Here is a 15,560-nt window from a genome sequence, read left to right on the forward strand (position 1 = left end):
CGTGATTCATGTAAACTCTCACCTCTGTGTTTAATGACTGTGGGCTCACAGGCGTCAGGTTTTCTCAGGTCTTTCTGAAAAAAATAACTCTGCTGTTTTCTGATGTTTACCCATACTGAAAATGATTTGTGTCACTGTGACACTGAACTCCACCGCAAACAGCAAAATGTGGCCTCTGCTTTTAACCCAGCAGGGGGCAGCTCAGTCCTCCGAGGAACATTGTCTGGGGACAGTGCATCTCAGTGGAACCTCGGGGGCTAGCGGAGTCGAACCTGCAAGCTAATGGAGCCAAGTCCGCTTCCTCAGCCACCACTGCCACCATACTGAGACCAGTATCAATATCGTGTCTGGTACTTCGTTCAAATCCACATACTCATACTCATACTCCGTGACAGCGATGAACCACAACCAGCTACACATTAGTCAAAAAATGATGTCCCAGGAATTTCCACATCAGGAAGACAGGAGCAAGAATGAATGTCAGATTTATTCTGTCGAGGTACGAGTATGTTCACAAAACATAAGATGAAGATGCGCCTTAGCTAGCACAAACATCACTTTGTTTACTGGAATAAAGGAGACAGTGTTTTCAATTGAAATACACCAAAGCTCCGCTCACTTTCTGGTCACATGACTGTGTTAACTGTACAGAGAGTCTAATTTAATACGTCTTTGCTTGGTGGTACTCGGCGGGTAAAAAAAAAAATGAAAATACTCGTTCTTGTAATGGTTTGTTATTTCTGCACTGATCCCAAAGAGCTGTCATCATCTGCAGGTAACTTTGTTTACCAAGCTATGACAAGACCAAACTGTTTTTAACTTCAGACTCCTATTTAATGATGCTGTCAGAACATGTCAATCAAACCCATTCATCTGGTTGTTAAAGGGCGGACTTGTTTGGTTCTGGCACCTTCTCCGCTGCAGCTCCCTGTGTTCCACACAGACACAGGCAGATTTATTATTCAGAGCATCTCCAGCATTTACTCCACATCGCAGCATCACATCAACTTTCTGTGAGCGGAAAACCAACAGCACATGACGATGTAGCGTGGTTCTGAAGAGCCTCAGAGGAAACTGCATGTCCTCAAGGGTAACAGAACAGAGGCCGTGTTTATGTGAACCTGGGCGTCTGCTCTCATCTGGAGAAATGCCCCAGATCTGGTATATATATAAAATAAAGAATAGAAAAGGCCACCCATGGGGCAAGTAGCTGTCATCGTTCATTCAGTGAGGAGTGAATTTAGTAAATTCTTCAGCAGCTCCTCTGACAAAAAAACCCCAGCCTTCTATGGAGCAAATTGACAAAAGAGACCTCTTACATTCACTGGGAGGGAGATTACTGGGAGGGCTGGTGCAATTATGCGTCCTCACAGTGAATGGAGCTGAGCAGAGTTGTAGCTAATCTGCAACTCAAACAGAGTAAACCTAAGGTAATCAACAAAGAATTACAATGCTAGGCACTGGCAAAAACATAGCAGCTCTGTGTGAGTGTGTGTGTGAGAGTGTGTGTGTGTGTCGGTGACTCACGCAATGCTTTTCAAACCATGGTGAAATACACCCTGGGGCTAGAAAGAGCTTTAGTCAAGGAGGCACTCAACACATTCAGAAGGAAATAAATACACAGCAACCAAAGGGAAGGGAAAATGTTGAAACAGAAAATTACAGCACATTGTCAGTCAAAGCCTGTCACAACAGCATCTGACCCAGAGGGAAAGACTTTGTAATAAAAATGTCAACTTCCTTCTGTGTATTTTTGTGTTAAGCTCTAAAGACCAAGTGGCTGTCGGGCGCCTGAATTCAGACGTGGTTTGAAAGGAAGTGATGGCGGCGACGGTGGCACAATGAAGTAGATGATCTGATAACCCTTTTATACTATTTATACCCTCTAAACCGTGTCCTGTGAGTCACACTTAACAGCAGCTCATTAGTGAATTCCTTTAGCGACACTGCACACTGATTGTGTGGAGTTTCACAACAAGGCAGACGCAGCAGAGCGTCTTCTGTCAGTCAATCAATAATGTCAGCCGTGTGAAAAATCCACTCTAATACTTTACTATCTCTCATGCAGACACACTAACCGATCACAATATGATGGTGTCGGAGCATTTCTGCTTTTAAACAAGTGTGGATTTAACAGTCGATTTAATCTTAAAAAAAAAAAAGTGACGGCTCTGCAGCTCTGTTTATACAGGATATTTATTTTAGTTTTGGTGATAAATATCTACAGCTCCATATGTACTGTACAAGGAATGAGACTGGCTTTTCTTGTCATTTCAGGAACAAACTTGTAAAACAAACATAAAGATAAGAAAATAAAACAGAAGGAGAGAGTAGTGACTGTCTGTGTCTAGAATAACTGCCGTTCACACTCCACACTTTCAGTCTTCCAAGTCATTTTATGTGGCCCACCAAAGCTAAACGTGTATCTTGTTACCTTAGAATAAGTCAACAGTACAGAGTTTGGTGTTTTTCTGAGGTTGGCGTGTAACAATATTCTTATTATGCTTGATATTTTAATTTTAATTTGCAGTATTGAAGAAAAAAGATCTGTCTGTGTGATTCGTTTTTTTCTGGTTAAAATACTGTCAGTGCGAGACCGCTCAATAAACATTCATCCTGTTTGTCCTGCCACTTGGACTGTGTTTTAAATTTCGAGTGAACGGAGTTGACCCCCACGCTCTAAATTGACCACAGGCGTCAGTGTGAATGCTTGTCTGTAGCAGTAGCTCTGTGATGGACTGGTGAATTGTTCAGGGTGTACGACGCCGTCACACACTGGGATTGACTCCCGCGTCTCAGCCTCCACCACAAGGATTAGGAGCTAAAAGATGGATGAATGAAAGAAACAATGGATCCCAGTGAGTTAGCACCGCCGCGGGGAGCTGCTATTAAAATGACGCAAACAGCAGCAGATGACACGTGTTACACTTCACCACCGCCGGTGACCACATGTCAACCACTAATAAAATATTTACCTTCAATATCAAAATGTGGCAGTGGTGGAGGAGTGGGGAGCACAGACTCAGGCTGGACAACACCAGCTGTTTGGACTGAAAATACATCTGCGTCCAAAAATACCCAGTGGTTTCCTAAATACTTCTGCAGGGAATAAAAAGTCACGCATGACGTCCACCACGCAGGGTTACAAAAATGACACACATGAACCCATTACTGCAGCACTCATTTTTGTCTTTACTTCTCCTGTGTGGTAATACGCAGAATTACCAGCTGTCGAAGAGTCTTCTGTACACACAACTTAACACTGAAAGGTAAATTATAATACTCAGCCAGAAACACTAAACAAGCCAAACCAGTCTGAAAGTGAAGTCAGAAGAGAAGTGTATGTTTAAATCCTGTCGTCATATCACAGAATTATATAGATATTCACAAAGGAAGAAATATTCACGCCTCACATTAGGTAGAAGAAGGCACTGACGGTGAGTTGTTTTGTTAGCAACGAACTCAAATGAATGTGACGTTAAACACTATCTGACAGTCACAGATACTGTGAGTCAGTGCCTGCAGACATGGCACTGCGGTGCATATGATTGGACGTGCAGTATTAGTAATAGTTACACTGACAGGAAATAAGAAATGTTTAAAATTCTACACCAGTCCAACGTTTCAACTGAATCCAAAGAAGTGAATAAACGAGCTGCAGTTCAGATGACAGCTGGAGGCACTTCATTTATTTGAGGTAGTGGTCTCGGTGCAGGACTGGATAATATTGGTATTCAGTCCTACGATCCCACAAAATCTGGTTCTGAGTAAAAACTCCTCCATTTGAGGCCAGTCTCAGAGCACGGGCATTATAACTAGTCCAGAGGACAAACCCTGTCATCCACCAGAGTCTCCTTACAGTTACCTCCAAATGTGGTCAGAATATCATTGCAAGAGCAATGCAACATGATCCTGTTAACAATATGCCTAGTGATTACACGAAATTCTGTTACAAAACAAGAAGATCAGAAGAAAAGGAACGATGAACTTCACTGGACTCTGAGACTGAATCTCTGTTTTGAACCTGTTTTTGAAAACTGTGTCAGGAAGCAGTTCATATTTGACTACGTTATTTTGTAAGCTGTTTTAACCACAAGATCAGTTACACTCCAGCTGTGTCAATAAGTTCCTGATGAACCAACCCTACTGCCTGTTCCAAGATGAGACCGATCTGAAGACACCAACAGCAGCCAAAAAACTAATCTTTTTACTCTAAACCCTACATTTCATTCACTGTTGGACACTGAAATAATTTACCCTCATTTGAATAGAAAGACTTTTTATTTATATAATCATTTGGACGTATTCCATTGTGTACTCAAACATAAGGATTGATTGAAGTGAAAACCAAACTTTAAAGACATCACATCCTGTTAGTCTCTGTTGGCCTCTCCTGTGATGTCAGTCAGCGGCCGATGGGACCAGGCCCTTCTTGGCACCTTGATGGTACTGACTCTCCAGCTTCCCTGTAAGAGAATAAAGACCAGGAAAGGATGAATCAAAACACCATCAAAGGGACACGATGACCTTTCTGAGGGCTCCAGGTCTACAGATTACAGGCAGCGTCCGGTCGACTAGTCTTAGAGGAACGAACAGAGACGGGTAAGAGGAAGAGAAGAACTTAGTGGATTAGACAGCATTTATAAAACTACCAGAATATTAAAATAAAAATACTACGTTTGAAAGAGATTTAATGAAGTGTTACTGGTGAGGCCAGCTTAGAGAAATGAGCATGAAAAAGTATTTACTGCTTTTGTAAAGAAATGTGGGATTTTTTTTCTTCTTCAGCTTTGAAACGTGTCTGGAATATGAAAGAAAGACATGAATGCGCCAGGTTAACACAATCATTAAAACCAACAGATGGCAGGAAAAGCAATCGTCAGTCAATCCTTTCATAATCACATGCAATGCTGAGTGCAGCTCTTGGGTGTATCCAGGGATTGTTAGTGTCTGTGCATGTTTCCACGTCTGCCAAGAGCGTAACAATCCTGTCATTAATCCTTTTGGATTCTGCAGCTCAGCTCGGGGAAAAGCACCTGCACCGACTTGTTGTTAAGGAAACCACCGTTTCTATGACACAGAACAGGGACGACTGTTGTTGTAAGAATTTCCACGCTAACTAATTATCACTCACTAAAGCTCATGAACTTGGAATGCCACTATTAGTGGCATCCTATTACTATTACCAACAATGCTGCTGTATTTATTAATGCTTTTAGAAAGTCTGTGTATGAAAAGAGTGAAGTGAAATGGAATCGACACGTGGCAATAAATTATTTCCACTGTCACTCACATTTTATAACAGCATTCTCTGACTGTGCCAGGGTAAGAAAAAAAAAAGAAGAAAAAAGTCTTGATTTTGATAACCTGTATGGACCGCCATCCTTACCGGCGAGGTAAAAAAATAAACTCTGACTTTCTGCTGAACACATGCCTCCTTGCTTGTCACGCCGTGCCATAAGCTGGATGTTTTTCCTTCCGGCTGAGGCAGGGAGGAAAATGATGCAAGTGTGACAGGCAGGGGTGGAGGCTGTCACTTGTGCTTTTCTTTTTTTCGTGTTGTCACGTTATGGCTGAACTCCGTGGGTCGTCGCAGCGTAAACAAGTTGTTCAGGAGAAGGGTTGTTTGCTCTCCATTTCCAAGCCTGTCTGAATGGCTGTCAGTGTCTGCGTTCAGCCGGGAGCAAGTGTGGTTGAGGTGTGGAAACACCTCTGGATGTTTTTCGGACGGCGGTTGCCAAAAAGGTTATCCAAGATGATGCTAACCGATAAATCTGCCCCAACACGAATGCACATAGTTTTAAAGACGGCTTTTTGGAAACGCTGAGCAGACGAGGTTTAACTATACTGTTTATTTAAGTGGAAAAATGAATATTGGATGTTAAAAGCCCAATAACTAAGTCATAAAATTCTTTGCCATGGCAGGCTGCTGAACTCTGGAGAGCCAGAACCAGAGCGCTGCGGTGCCAGCATAAGCAGACATGTTTTTTTTTTATTCTGAGGATTTTGCTAACGCTCCAAATGCTGTAACTCTTCCAAACTCCTTTCCTTTTGGGCGTCTTGAGAGTACGACATCTGGGGTCAATATTGAGGAAAATTTGGGCGTCCTGATATCTGAGTGGCTAGGGGTATGTACCACATGACCAGAATGTCTTGTGCAACAGTCACTGCTTCATTTTAACGACCATGACTGCATGTCTGTTCCCATTGATTACCTCTGTTTGACTGAATGGTTAATGCTCTGTAATTATATAGTGACAGCGTCCATAGAACTTCACACTACAGGTTTTGCCATCTACCTGGGGGAATGGAACCGACAACCCGAGGCATGCAACACAACGGCACCACCTGCTCTGCTCCAACCATCCTCATGAATAGTTTTATACTAACACCAAACAGCAGTTTGATAAAAGGACCCACATTACTATGAATCAGTACCAGGAGTCCTCAGTTTACGACCTACGCTGTTTCGTGGCTACGTCAGCATCTGCCATAGATTTATTAATAGTCTTGTTCTGTCATTCTGACATACAGTGTTAAGATACATTTTACACTGAATCTACTTTGCGAGTGGAGCGGATGAATACGTTGTCATGTGGCGCTATATGCGGAGGACGCCTCTGTTTACATCCACGAGGTGTACGCCACACACTGGACTGTGCTACATTTGCTTTCTTATGTTCATTATGACTCCCAAGATTAAGTCAGACTCTTCTGATGTTTTTGTCCTAGATTATGATGTCACCTCTGTTAGCGTAGATGATGTACTTATATACAATATGTGAGTTCTGACTCACGCCGTCAGTCGATGACACCCTGTAATGAGATATTAATGTTTTGTGTTTTTATTTAATTAAAATAAAGAAACAGATTCTTGATCCTTGAGCTAAGATTTGCCTCATGAAGGCAGAGTGACAAGCAGACACTGACGTGTTGTCCTCTAAAGACGTTAACAAAGACACTCAACTTCCAGCAAATGATTCCACATGAAGATCAATGGCTGACAAATACAATATTCTCTCTGAATTTTCACTGCCTCTTTTGAAATGGAGAGATATTTGTTTTTCTCCCTGTTAAATCATCAGTTTAGTTTCATTCTCGGGATTATTTGTGTCTCTGTTCAGGATTAGTCAACGTCCTCGAGCCGATGTGTGAAAGCGTCCAGCGGAGCCGTGACATTAACAGCTGTACTGTCAGCTCTGTCAGTGAGTATTTATGCTCTTTAAGGACTGAACTTTGGAAACCACTTCTTATTCCAGAGTAACAGTTGGAGAAGCACTCTTCAGGCAATTTTATGACCTCATTAAAATAAATCCATAAGTGGAATGGGGGAGAAAACAACAATGTTCTGTGCAACTAATGATGGAAAAACTGGGACAACAGCAACAACAGACACTGCACTGAGCAGCCTTGTTGTCATGGCTGTCAGAAGGTACACTGTGTGGTTGTATGAACCACTCAGACTCGCTGTATTCTCCAGGAATGTCCGTCCAACAGCATTACATATTCCACGTGTGAAGGCGACTTTTGTTAATGGCTTTGGAGCTGCTGAGCTGTCGCAATTGAGTGTCGGTGCGGCAGAGCTGAGAGACCTGGAAGGAATGCAAGCAAAGAAGGGGGCGGGGGGGGGGGGGGGGGGGGGGGGGTGTGAGTGAAGGAGGAGGTGGAAAAAACAGAGAGACAGCAAAAATGAGCCCCGGGAAGAGGAGAGGGACAGAGGCTGGGAGGGGAGCAGGGAGAAAATGATACGGAGGAGGACAGAGGCAGAGTTAGAGAGAGGGAGAAATGGAAAGGCTGGCCCATCGATTGGCTGAGATAATTTCCCATTGATTGCTGCACTGTTTGGAGATTGCTGGAGAGGTTTATTGCCCACACGCTGCAGCTGGGGAGGAGGCCATAAAAATAGGCACAGGTTGCCTGCTGAGGACAACCTTTCCTTCATCAAGACGGCGGAACACACAGGCACACACATAAATACGCCAGACCACACTTGGATATTCGCCGTTACACAATCGTAAAAATGACAGCACGTATGCTGTTCCTATTACATTTGAGGGGAGGACGCTACTCATCAATGATAGAAAATGGACTTAGATAATCCCTGGAAAATCCGAGGCCAGTGGAGCAGAGAGTATTTATTGGACTGCAGCAGAGGTCCACTGACATCCTCCCTTGAATCAATAACATGCAGGTCTATCAGCTTCCTTGCAATAATAATCAGAAGAATCTCTGCGTCTCCTTCTTTCTGGGTAACTGGCTACGCACTGGGAAAATTAAAATGCAGGATTTAGTCTGCTTCAGTGTGCCACAAATTCCCTGTAGTAAGAATGACAATCATAACATTAATAATAGTTTGAGTACAGCTTTGCCTGTGAAGAATAATAAGTGTTGACTGAACCACAGAACAAATGATGAATGTGTGTCTACTTTCCCTCTTTGAACAGAAAATGCAAGGTTTTTGTGAATAATTTTTAAATCCTGGTTAAAAGTGAGCTGTGATGAACCTTGTTGAACTCCACATTTTTACTCGTGTTCATGAACAAACTGAAAAGTAGGACCTTTACTATTTTAGTGCAGTAACTTTAATCCCTAATGGTAATTCTAGCCACTAACAGTGTACTATGATCACAGCCCAAGTACTGCAATGAATACATATCTACTCTTTCCTACTACTACAAACAGAAGGCACCAGAGTTAATATTAAAACCATGGTCAAAATAGTCCAAGAATGAATTGACTACATGCTGAAACAATAAACAGTACTTCAAATATAGTATACACATTTACTCCCATGATGATTTATGCTGTGAATTGTAATATATTTATAGTTGCCCACCTTAAAAAGAGAGTTCCAGAATACTAGTCCCATTGGCCAGAATGTCCTTGATGAATTACCTGTAATGATAATGGACTAAAAGGTTTCATTTAATTTTATGAATTATGGTTTATTATAGTTAATTATGAACAAACAATTCTAGGAACCAATAAAAAAAAAACCCTTATTCTACTCGTAACGCTGACTTAAAGGGCTTTAAACAACAAGCCCCTTATTCTACTCGTAATGCTGACTTAAAGGGCTTTAAACAACAAGTCTGACTCACTAGCAACACAGGTGTCTGCACGCACTGCTTTTATGTAAACAGTTTTCCACCTCACATTATTCACACTCTGCCAGCAGAGCCACCCACACCTGTCCCTGATCCTCTTTAGAGTCTCCTCTCAGAAGGCAGTAAAAATCTGTCCAACAATATCTCCATTTAACAACAAAAGAATGTGTTACTACAAAAGCCGTGCTGGTGCAACTGTGTGATTAGATACTGCTCTGCACAGAGGGGGAAACATGCAAGGACCTGTGCAGCTGTCAAATACTTCAGTGTGAAGGTGAAAAAGAAAAAGAAACACGATGCAATAGCCCGCGAGGTAAAGCTGGCGTATCGTAACTCTTCTGCCGCGATGGCACTTTTAAGAGCCGTCTTTTCCCAGTGAGTGCTGCAATTAGGAGTTGGGGGAGGGGTTGAGGGGATCGGGAGGGGCGAGGACACAAAACACTCAGTAGCCAGGGAGAACAGCGAAAGAGGAGGGAAACCATTGCCTGGATTCCCTTGTTGCTGTTAGTCACAGCTAATTTACATTCCCTTCCTGCTCTGCAGAGCTGCTGCATTGACAAGTGGATAGAGAAGGTGCTGTTGGAGTCTGGTGTTGGCATGCTGTTTGCAAGGGGTGACGGAGAAGCATCGTCCTCGCTTCCCAACTGCAGAGAAAGCAGTCTCTCTGCATCTCTCCGTCTGTCCAAACCTTCCTGCCTCCAGCAGTTCCCACAGACACTGAGGGGCTGTAATGGCTAAGTGATTTCTGCTACCAACAGTATGTCACGGAGGCAGTTTAGTCCCACGCTAACTACAGTTTGTCACAGGCGCTTTGAGAAATAAAGTCACACTGACAATATTTAAGGCTCACTTGTCATCATTACTGAGACAAACAGCATTATTGAAACCAAAGTCGCAGAGTTTTTGATTGAACACGGAGGAAAACGAATCTTAACTTCAAACTAAATCATCAAAATCTCCTCCATATTTTCCCTGATGGTCGATAACAATTTTACACAACCATGGAAATACAAAATGAAGATCACTAGTTGACAGAGTAAAGACAAACTCCAGACTATTCCGACAGCAGTTTCTTAGTCTGCCTTGTTCTCAGTACACACCGTGAGACAAGCCCATCAAATTAGCTTCATTGTTTGTATGTTGAACGAGCTCACTCATTAGGAGAGAGCTGTTTGACCAGTCGTTGTCTCCCTTGACTACCTACGCCTAGTTACTGTCTGCCATTCTTGACGTGTAAGCAGTTCAGGTTTGTCAACAGTGACAGACACCCACATTCTCCCCCACAAACTCTCTTCTCTCACTGACGCTACAGTATGTTTAATACCAGGGTTTCAATGTGTCAAAATAAGACTTCTAACATCAAACAGTTGAGGTTTTTTTTTTCATTCTTAAGAATCCTGCGTTTTTACAACCTTAAAGTGACAGATATTTTATCTTTGATGTAAACGTGACAAGAGATGTTTTATTTACTTTTAATAATTCTTTATAACCATATATACTTCTATTCTTTTGTTGTTTAGTATACTGACAGTTAGTGAGGTCAGTGAGAGGAGATAAATGGTGATGTGCAGAGTTTCTGTGAAGAAGATGTGCATTTTTTGTATTCTGTTGTTTAAGATAACAATTTAAGATGATGTAAACAAGACTGTTATTAATAGTTCTTACAAATAAAGGATCATTGTATTTGGTCATAAGTTGTCTGGAGATCATACTGTTCCAAAAGAATTTTCCAAATCACATCGTGAGTTGAGTGTATGGTTACGTCCCTAACTGACGTCACTGCTCTTCACAAACAGACCATCAACAACGAGGTAGACATTAAACTCATATTTAATCTGTAACACAAACTGTCCGTGTTAATCATAAAGAATTAAAAACCATTCACCGTCAACAGTAAAGACTGTTTTGTCAATAACGGTTTAAAATCCACTGTGACATGAGCAGTCGTTCTTAGACTAATTAAGCAAAGAGGAAAAACAAAACAAAACAACCCTCAGCTCCCTGTTTCCACCTGCACACATCTGACCAGTGCTGAGTTCCTGCATCCCAGAGTCCAGCAGAACAGACACTGATTATTTCAAGGGAAAGATCTGCTGACAGAAACCACTTTAATTGTGTGCAATCTTAAGTTCCACAACAGAGTCACACAGTAAACTAACATTGATTTTGTGCTGGAAGCAAACTGGAAGCACAAATGCATCAACCCACATTAAATTGGTGAGGTTTCAGTTTCACTTCAGTGGATTAGTTTCCCAAACTTCCCAAGGCTTGAAAAACAAAGAGGTGTTTTATGGCTCCTGTTGACACTGCAGTCAGAGTTAAAGTGTTCTCACCGAGAATATTCTGTTGAATATGTATAATACCAGGCTGCGGCTCAAACTCCAAATTATTCTCCTCGTAGACCTGATGCCATCTGCAGCGACTTGGCGCAGGTGTCTTCTCCTGCGTTTATTTATATGTACACAATAAACAACCACCTAATAGCTGAACATCCATGAAAGAGAGAAGACCAGAAAAAGTTTCCCTCCGTCTGCTGCAGCACTGCAGTCCTGGAGTTTCATTCAAACACGGAACTCTTAACAACTGATCTGGTACTTGTCAAACAATGAAAACAGTTAATCCAATTAGGGGAGCCGTAGATTAATCACAATTAACGGAGATTAATCAATATTCCTCAATATGGCAGAGAGCATTTTTCTGTATATTGATAGAACACAAAGACTAATAAGAGTAGGTAAATGTGTGTGTTTCACACCTGTCTTTATTTGTTTAAATTTAAATGATGGAATGATTGATAAGGAAAGAAATATGCAAAAGAAGAACTCAAAATGTAGCTTCACAGAGTCGCTGGCTCGTACTGTTGAACGTGACAGGAGTTGACTTTTAAAACCTTGGGTGAAGCTCCAGTTCTCAACCGTATTGATCAGTCTATGAGACCTCACAATGTATTTGACAGTTATTTCAGTCAGTCTCAGCTGCAGACGTATTCACTGACCAACCTCAACGTCTGACCTGAAGTTTGAGCCACAATCCACTGAGATAGTGAAGGTAGTTTAAGGTTCAAGTGCTTCAGTGAAACAAAAATGATTTCCTTCCATTGTGAGGCAACGGCAACATGTGTATTGACTATTTATTAGAGCAACGATAAGTGAATGGAGGCTGGAAATATTTATATAATTCTGCGCATACTTCTTCCATTGGGTTAAATAGGTAAAAATAAAACTTTCCCTGGTGGAATGATGATGTCATTTTATCTGTGATCATTTTGACACGTTTCAAGGTTTAACAGTAATTTTAATATTAGAGACAAAGCAGTTCACTTCATCACTTCCACATTCCAGCCCTGCTTTACAAGTCAGCTATTTAACTCTATTCATCACCTGCTTGCACTTTGCTCCACTGCAGGCTAAAAACAACCAACACACACAGTGCATTTCCAGGAATTACATGACTGGCATTTGTATTTACAGCCAGCTAAACCTCAGTAACAACTCAAATGCTACTTCTCAAATAAAAACAGCTAATGGTGCTGTTTATCTGAGCAACGGTTTCACAGGGAGGTTCTTTTGAATAAATTAAATACAATTTTGCCTTAAGGTTGACATGAATGAGAATTCCTGTCGAAGAACAACCGCCTTATTTTCCATTCCAAACAGTGACAGTCAATCACTGCCAACTCCACTAACCTGGAAACTTGGAATGAATGGGCAGAAAGGTTCATTATTTACAGCGAGTCACATTTGCATTTGCAGACACAGCTGAATTCTTCAAGCCTACGGTGGTTTTGCAAACAGTGAAGTAACAACTAAGAACAGATAGAGATTGAGAAAAATCCTCCCACGTTGTTGTAATAATTCATTAGAAGTGGATTTATTGTCAGAGCCTCCAGGTTCACATTTTCATACACGAGCAGATGGGAAACAGAGAAGTCAGCTGGAGGCAAGAGCATCACAGAGGACGTAAATAAAATTCATGTGTCAGCCCTTTGTTTTAAACATAAACATAAAATAACCCACACGTATGTCCAATGGATCTAATAAGGACTTCCTAACAAAGCGGCGTCCAGATATAAAGGATCTTTTCTTTACAAAGGCTTCAAACAGCATTAAAAGCAGCTGGTTGTTGAAACCACATGACTGAAAATCAACTAGATCTACATCAATCAGTCACACTATCGATCTCAGTTTAGCGTCGTGGTGTTCATGTGCGACAGAACGCCGTCTGTGAAAACGCAGGGAAATCTCATCTGTGTCCTAACGTCCACTCAAGAAGCTGCAAGTTGCAGTAAATTACGGCGGATTAAATTATTCATTTTCAAAGTGTATCAGTCGACGAGGTTCATATGGACGCTGTCATGGAAGAGTAGCTATGACTAATGTATAATTCAAAGACATCTTACAGGCAGCTCTACAGGGACGACAATTAAACATGCTTGATGCCTCACTGTTCTGGACGTATTAGGTGCGATTGGTGTGCTGTTTTCATACTACTGCTCCTTCTTTGACACGGCGTCTCCATTGATTTTATAATTCACCCTCTAAAGACTAGAAGACCGCCCTTTAAGACTGTACTCACTGGAGAGCTCAAGGCTTTAAAAGCTGCTTTAATTCAGCGCGGATACAATGTCAAAAGGACAAGATATATAAAGTGTTTTTCTTTTCTTTTTTTCCCCTTCACACTCACGACGGGACTGTGAAAAGGTGAATACTGCCATATTATTAAAAAGAGTCCTTATGAAGCAGCCTGGGCCACATCTAATTAGAATGTAAATGTAGTGTAGGCAGGGGATGGATCACGGAGGACAGACATTGGCATTTAGATTATACTGAGACTAGATTACTGATGACACCGTGTGTTGGCAAGATAGCCTTTTTAAGAGCCGCTCGGCAACTGACTAATTGTGTTCCACCACGAGCAGCCTGTGCTGCTGCTCCGCTACAAGTGTAATTACTGAGGTTGTAAAAAGGACATAGTGTATACCTGCCTGCAAATGTATTAATGCCATGTAGTTTGTACAACCCTGGACATTTAAGTCACGCACACATACACACATACACAGTCAGCTTTTGAGCCATATAGTGAATTAAAAATGAAACAGATTTCTAAGAAATCCTCTCACCTATTTCTCACTGAGGGCAATCGCTCTGAACAGAGCTGCTAAGACCAAACATAAAACCAGAGACAGAGTGGAGAGAACAGGAGGGAGGAAGGTGCTGGGAGAATGGAATAAATTGAAGCTGATCTGGTGCTCTGCATTCTGAGGAGGCTGGATTTCCATATCTGTGCAGCGGTGCAGAGGGAGAAATGTGTTGGTGCTGACAGCAAGCTGAATATCTTAAAGCTCCGCTGACACCACTGCAGGCGCTCTCTCCTCACAAACACACTGATACAAGGTGGAGGAAACATGCTCACAAAGACACACACACACACACACATTTCCATACACACCGACGTATTGCTTTGTTCCAGCACAGCGGTGTAACAGTAGTGTTTGTTGTTTAACAGTCAGCTCAAGTACAAGACTCTTCTCCAGGGAAATGACCCAGTGAGGAGAGCCATTCTCTACTGGTTTTATATTTACATGTACTGTATACACACACACACTGTGACATGCATAAATGTATAAACAGACAGAAATACCTGTGAAACATGGGACTTCTTAATATAAATGTGTTAGAACATAGTATTAACATATTAACAGTCCATTTATCTAACACAGGGCGCCCGGGGAGCTGCAGCCAATCACAGCTGTCACTAGTCCGTCACAGGGAAACGTAAAAAGACAAACAACTATTTACATTCAAATTCTTACCTTGGGTCAGTTTAGACTGAACCATTTACCTAATGCTAATCTTCATGTTTTCAGGGACTGAATCAGTGACGTCCTTGCTGTTGCTAAGGCTGCAACACTCCTGACTCCACAGTCAATTTAACAACTCAAGAAACTATAACATTTTCCCACGTTAACACAGAGTGTTTTCTAATTCAATTTGATACATAAACAGAACAACAACATCCTGATCAAATTAATATTTCAACTTCCGTGGCTGAAATGAAGGACTTAAATGTGGCTCTTTAACACATCATCTTCCTGTACGCACGTTGTCACATGTGATTAAAGTACACTCAGGATTACAGAACCTGTTAAAAAGGTGGGTTTTATTGATGCTACTGCACTGGCCAAAACTATGGTTGGGTATAAAACCATGAACTGTTGATACTTGATGACACGGAGTAGTGGTTTAACACATTCTCTCACATCTATATATTTGAAGTCTGGAACATGTCATGGACATTTTTGGCAAATCTTGCTAAAAAAGTTAATCAGTAAAACATGAAAAGATTTCCATCCTTTTGCTTTTGTGGAAAATCCAAAGGGTTACCCTGAATAAGTCGTGTAATTCAATTATTCCTTCTGAGAGAATAAGTCGATCAAACCTCTCCTTCACCACA

General features: G+C 41.6%; 2 protein-coding genes across 3 annotated transcripts in view; both read right to left on the reverse strand.

Annotated features, from left to right (window-relative positions):
- The window catches only part of znf609b (zinc finger protein 609b), a 108,412-nt gene that overhangs the window by 77,631 nt on the left and 15,221 nt on the right, over nucleotides 1-15,560 (reverse strand). The gene's annotated exons all lie outside the window — the stretch shown is intronic.
- trip4 (thyroid hormone receptor interactor 4) overlaps nucleotides 4,263-15,560 on the reverse strand; it is a 48,153-nt gene continuing 36,855 nt past the window's right edge. The window contains exons 13-14 of one of the 2 annotated variants that reach the window (XM_025053565.1): nucleotides 8,837-8,895; nucleotides 4,263-4,466 (exon numbers count right to left, since the gene is read on the reverse strand). In XM_025053565.1, the coding sequence (XP_024909333.1) occupies nucleotides 4,374-4,466; nucleotides 8,837-8,895 (152 nt within the window). In that variant the 3' untranslated portion in view covers nucleotides 4,263-4,373. The remainder of the gene's footprint in view (nucleotides 4,467-8,836; nucleotides 8,896-15,560) is intronic. The other variant, XM_008337071.3, reaches the window with a different exon arrangement.

Source organism: Cynoglossus semilaevis, unplaced genomic scaffold, assembly GCF_000523025.1.
Source record: "Cynoglossus semilaevis isolate Cse_v1.0 unplaced genomic scaffold, Cse_v1.0 scaffold1721, whole genome shotgun sequence".
Taxonomy (NCBI): domain Eukaryota; kingdom Metazoa; phylum Chordata; class Actinopteri; order Pleuronectiformes; family Cynoglossidae; genus Cynoglossus; species Cynoglossus semilaevis.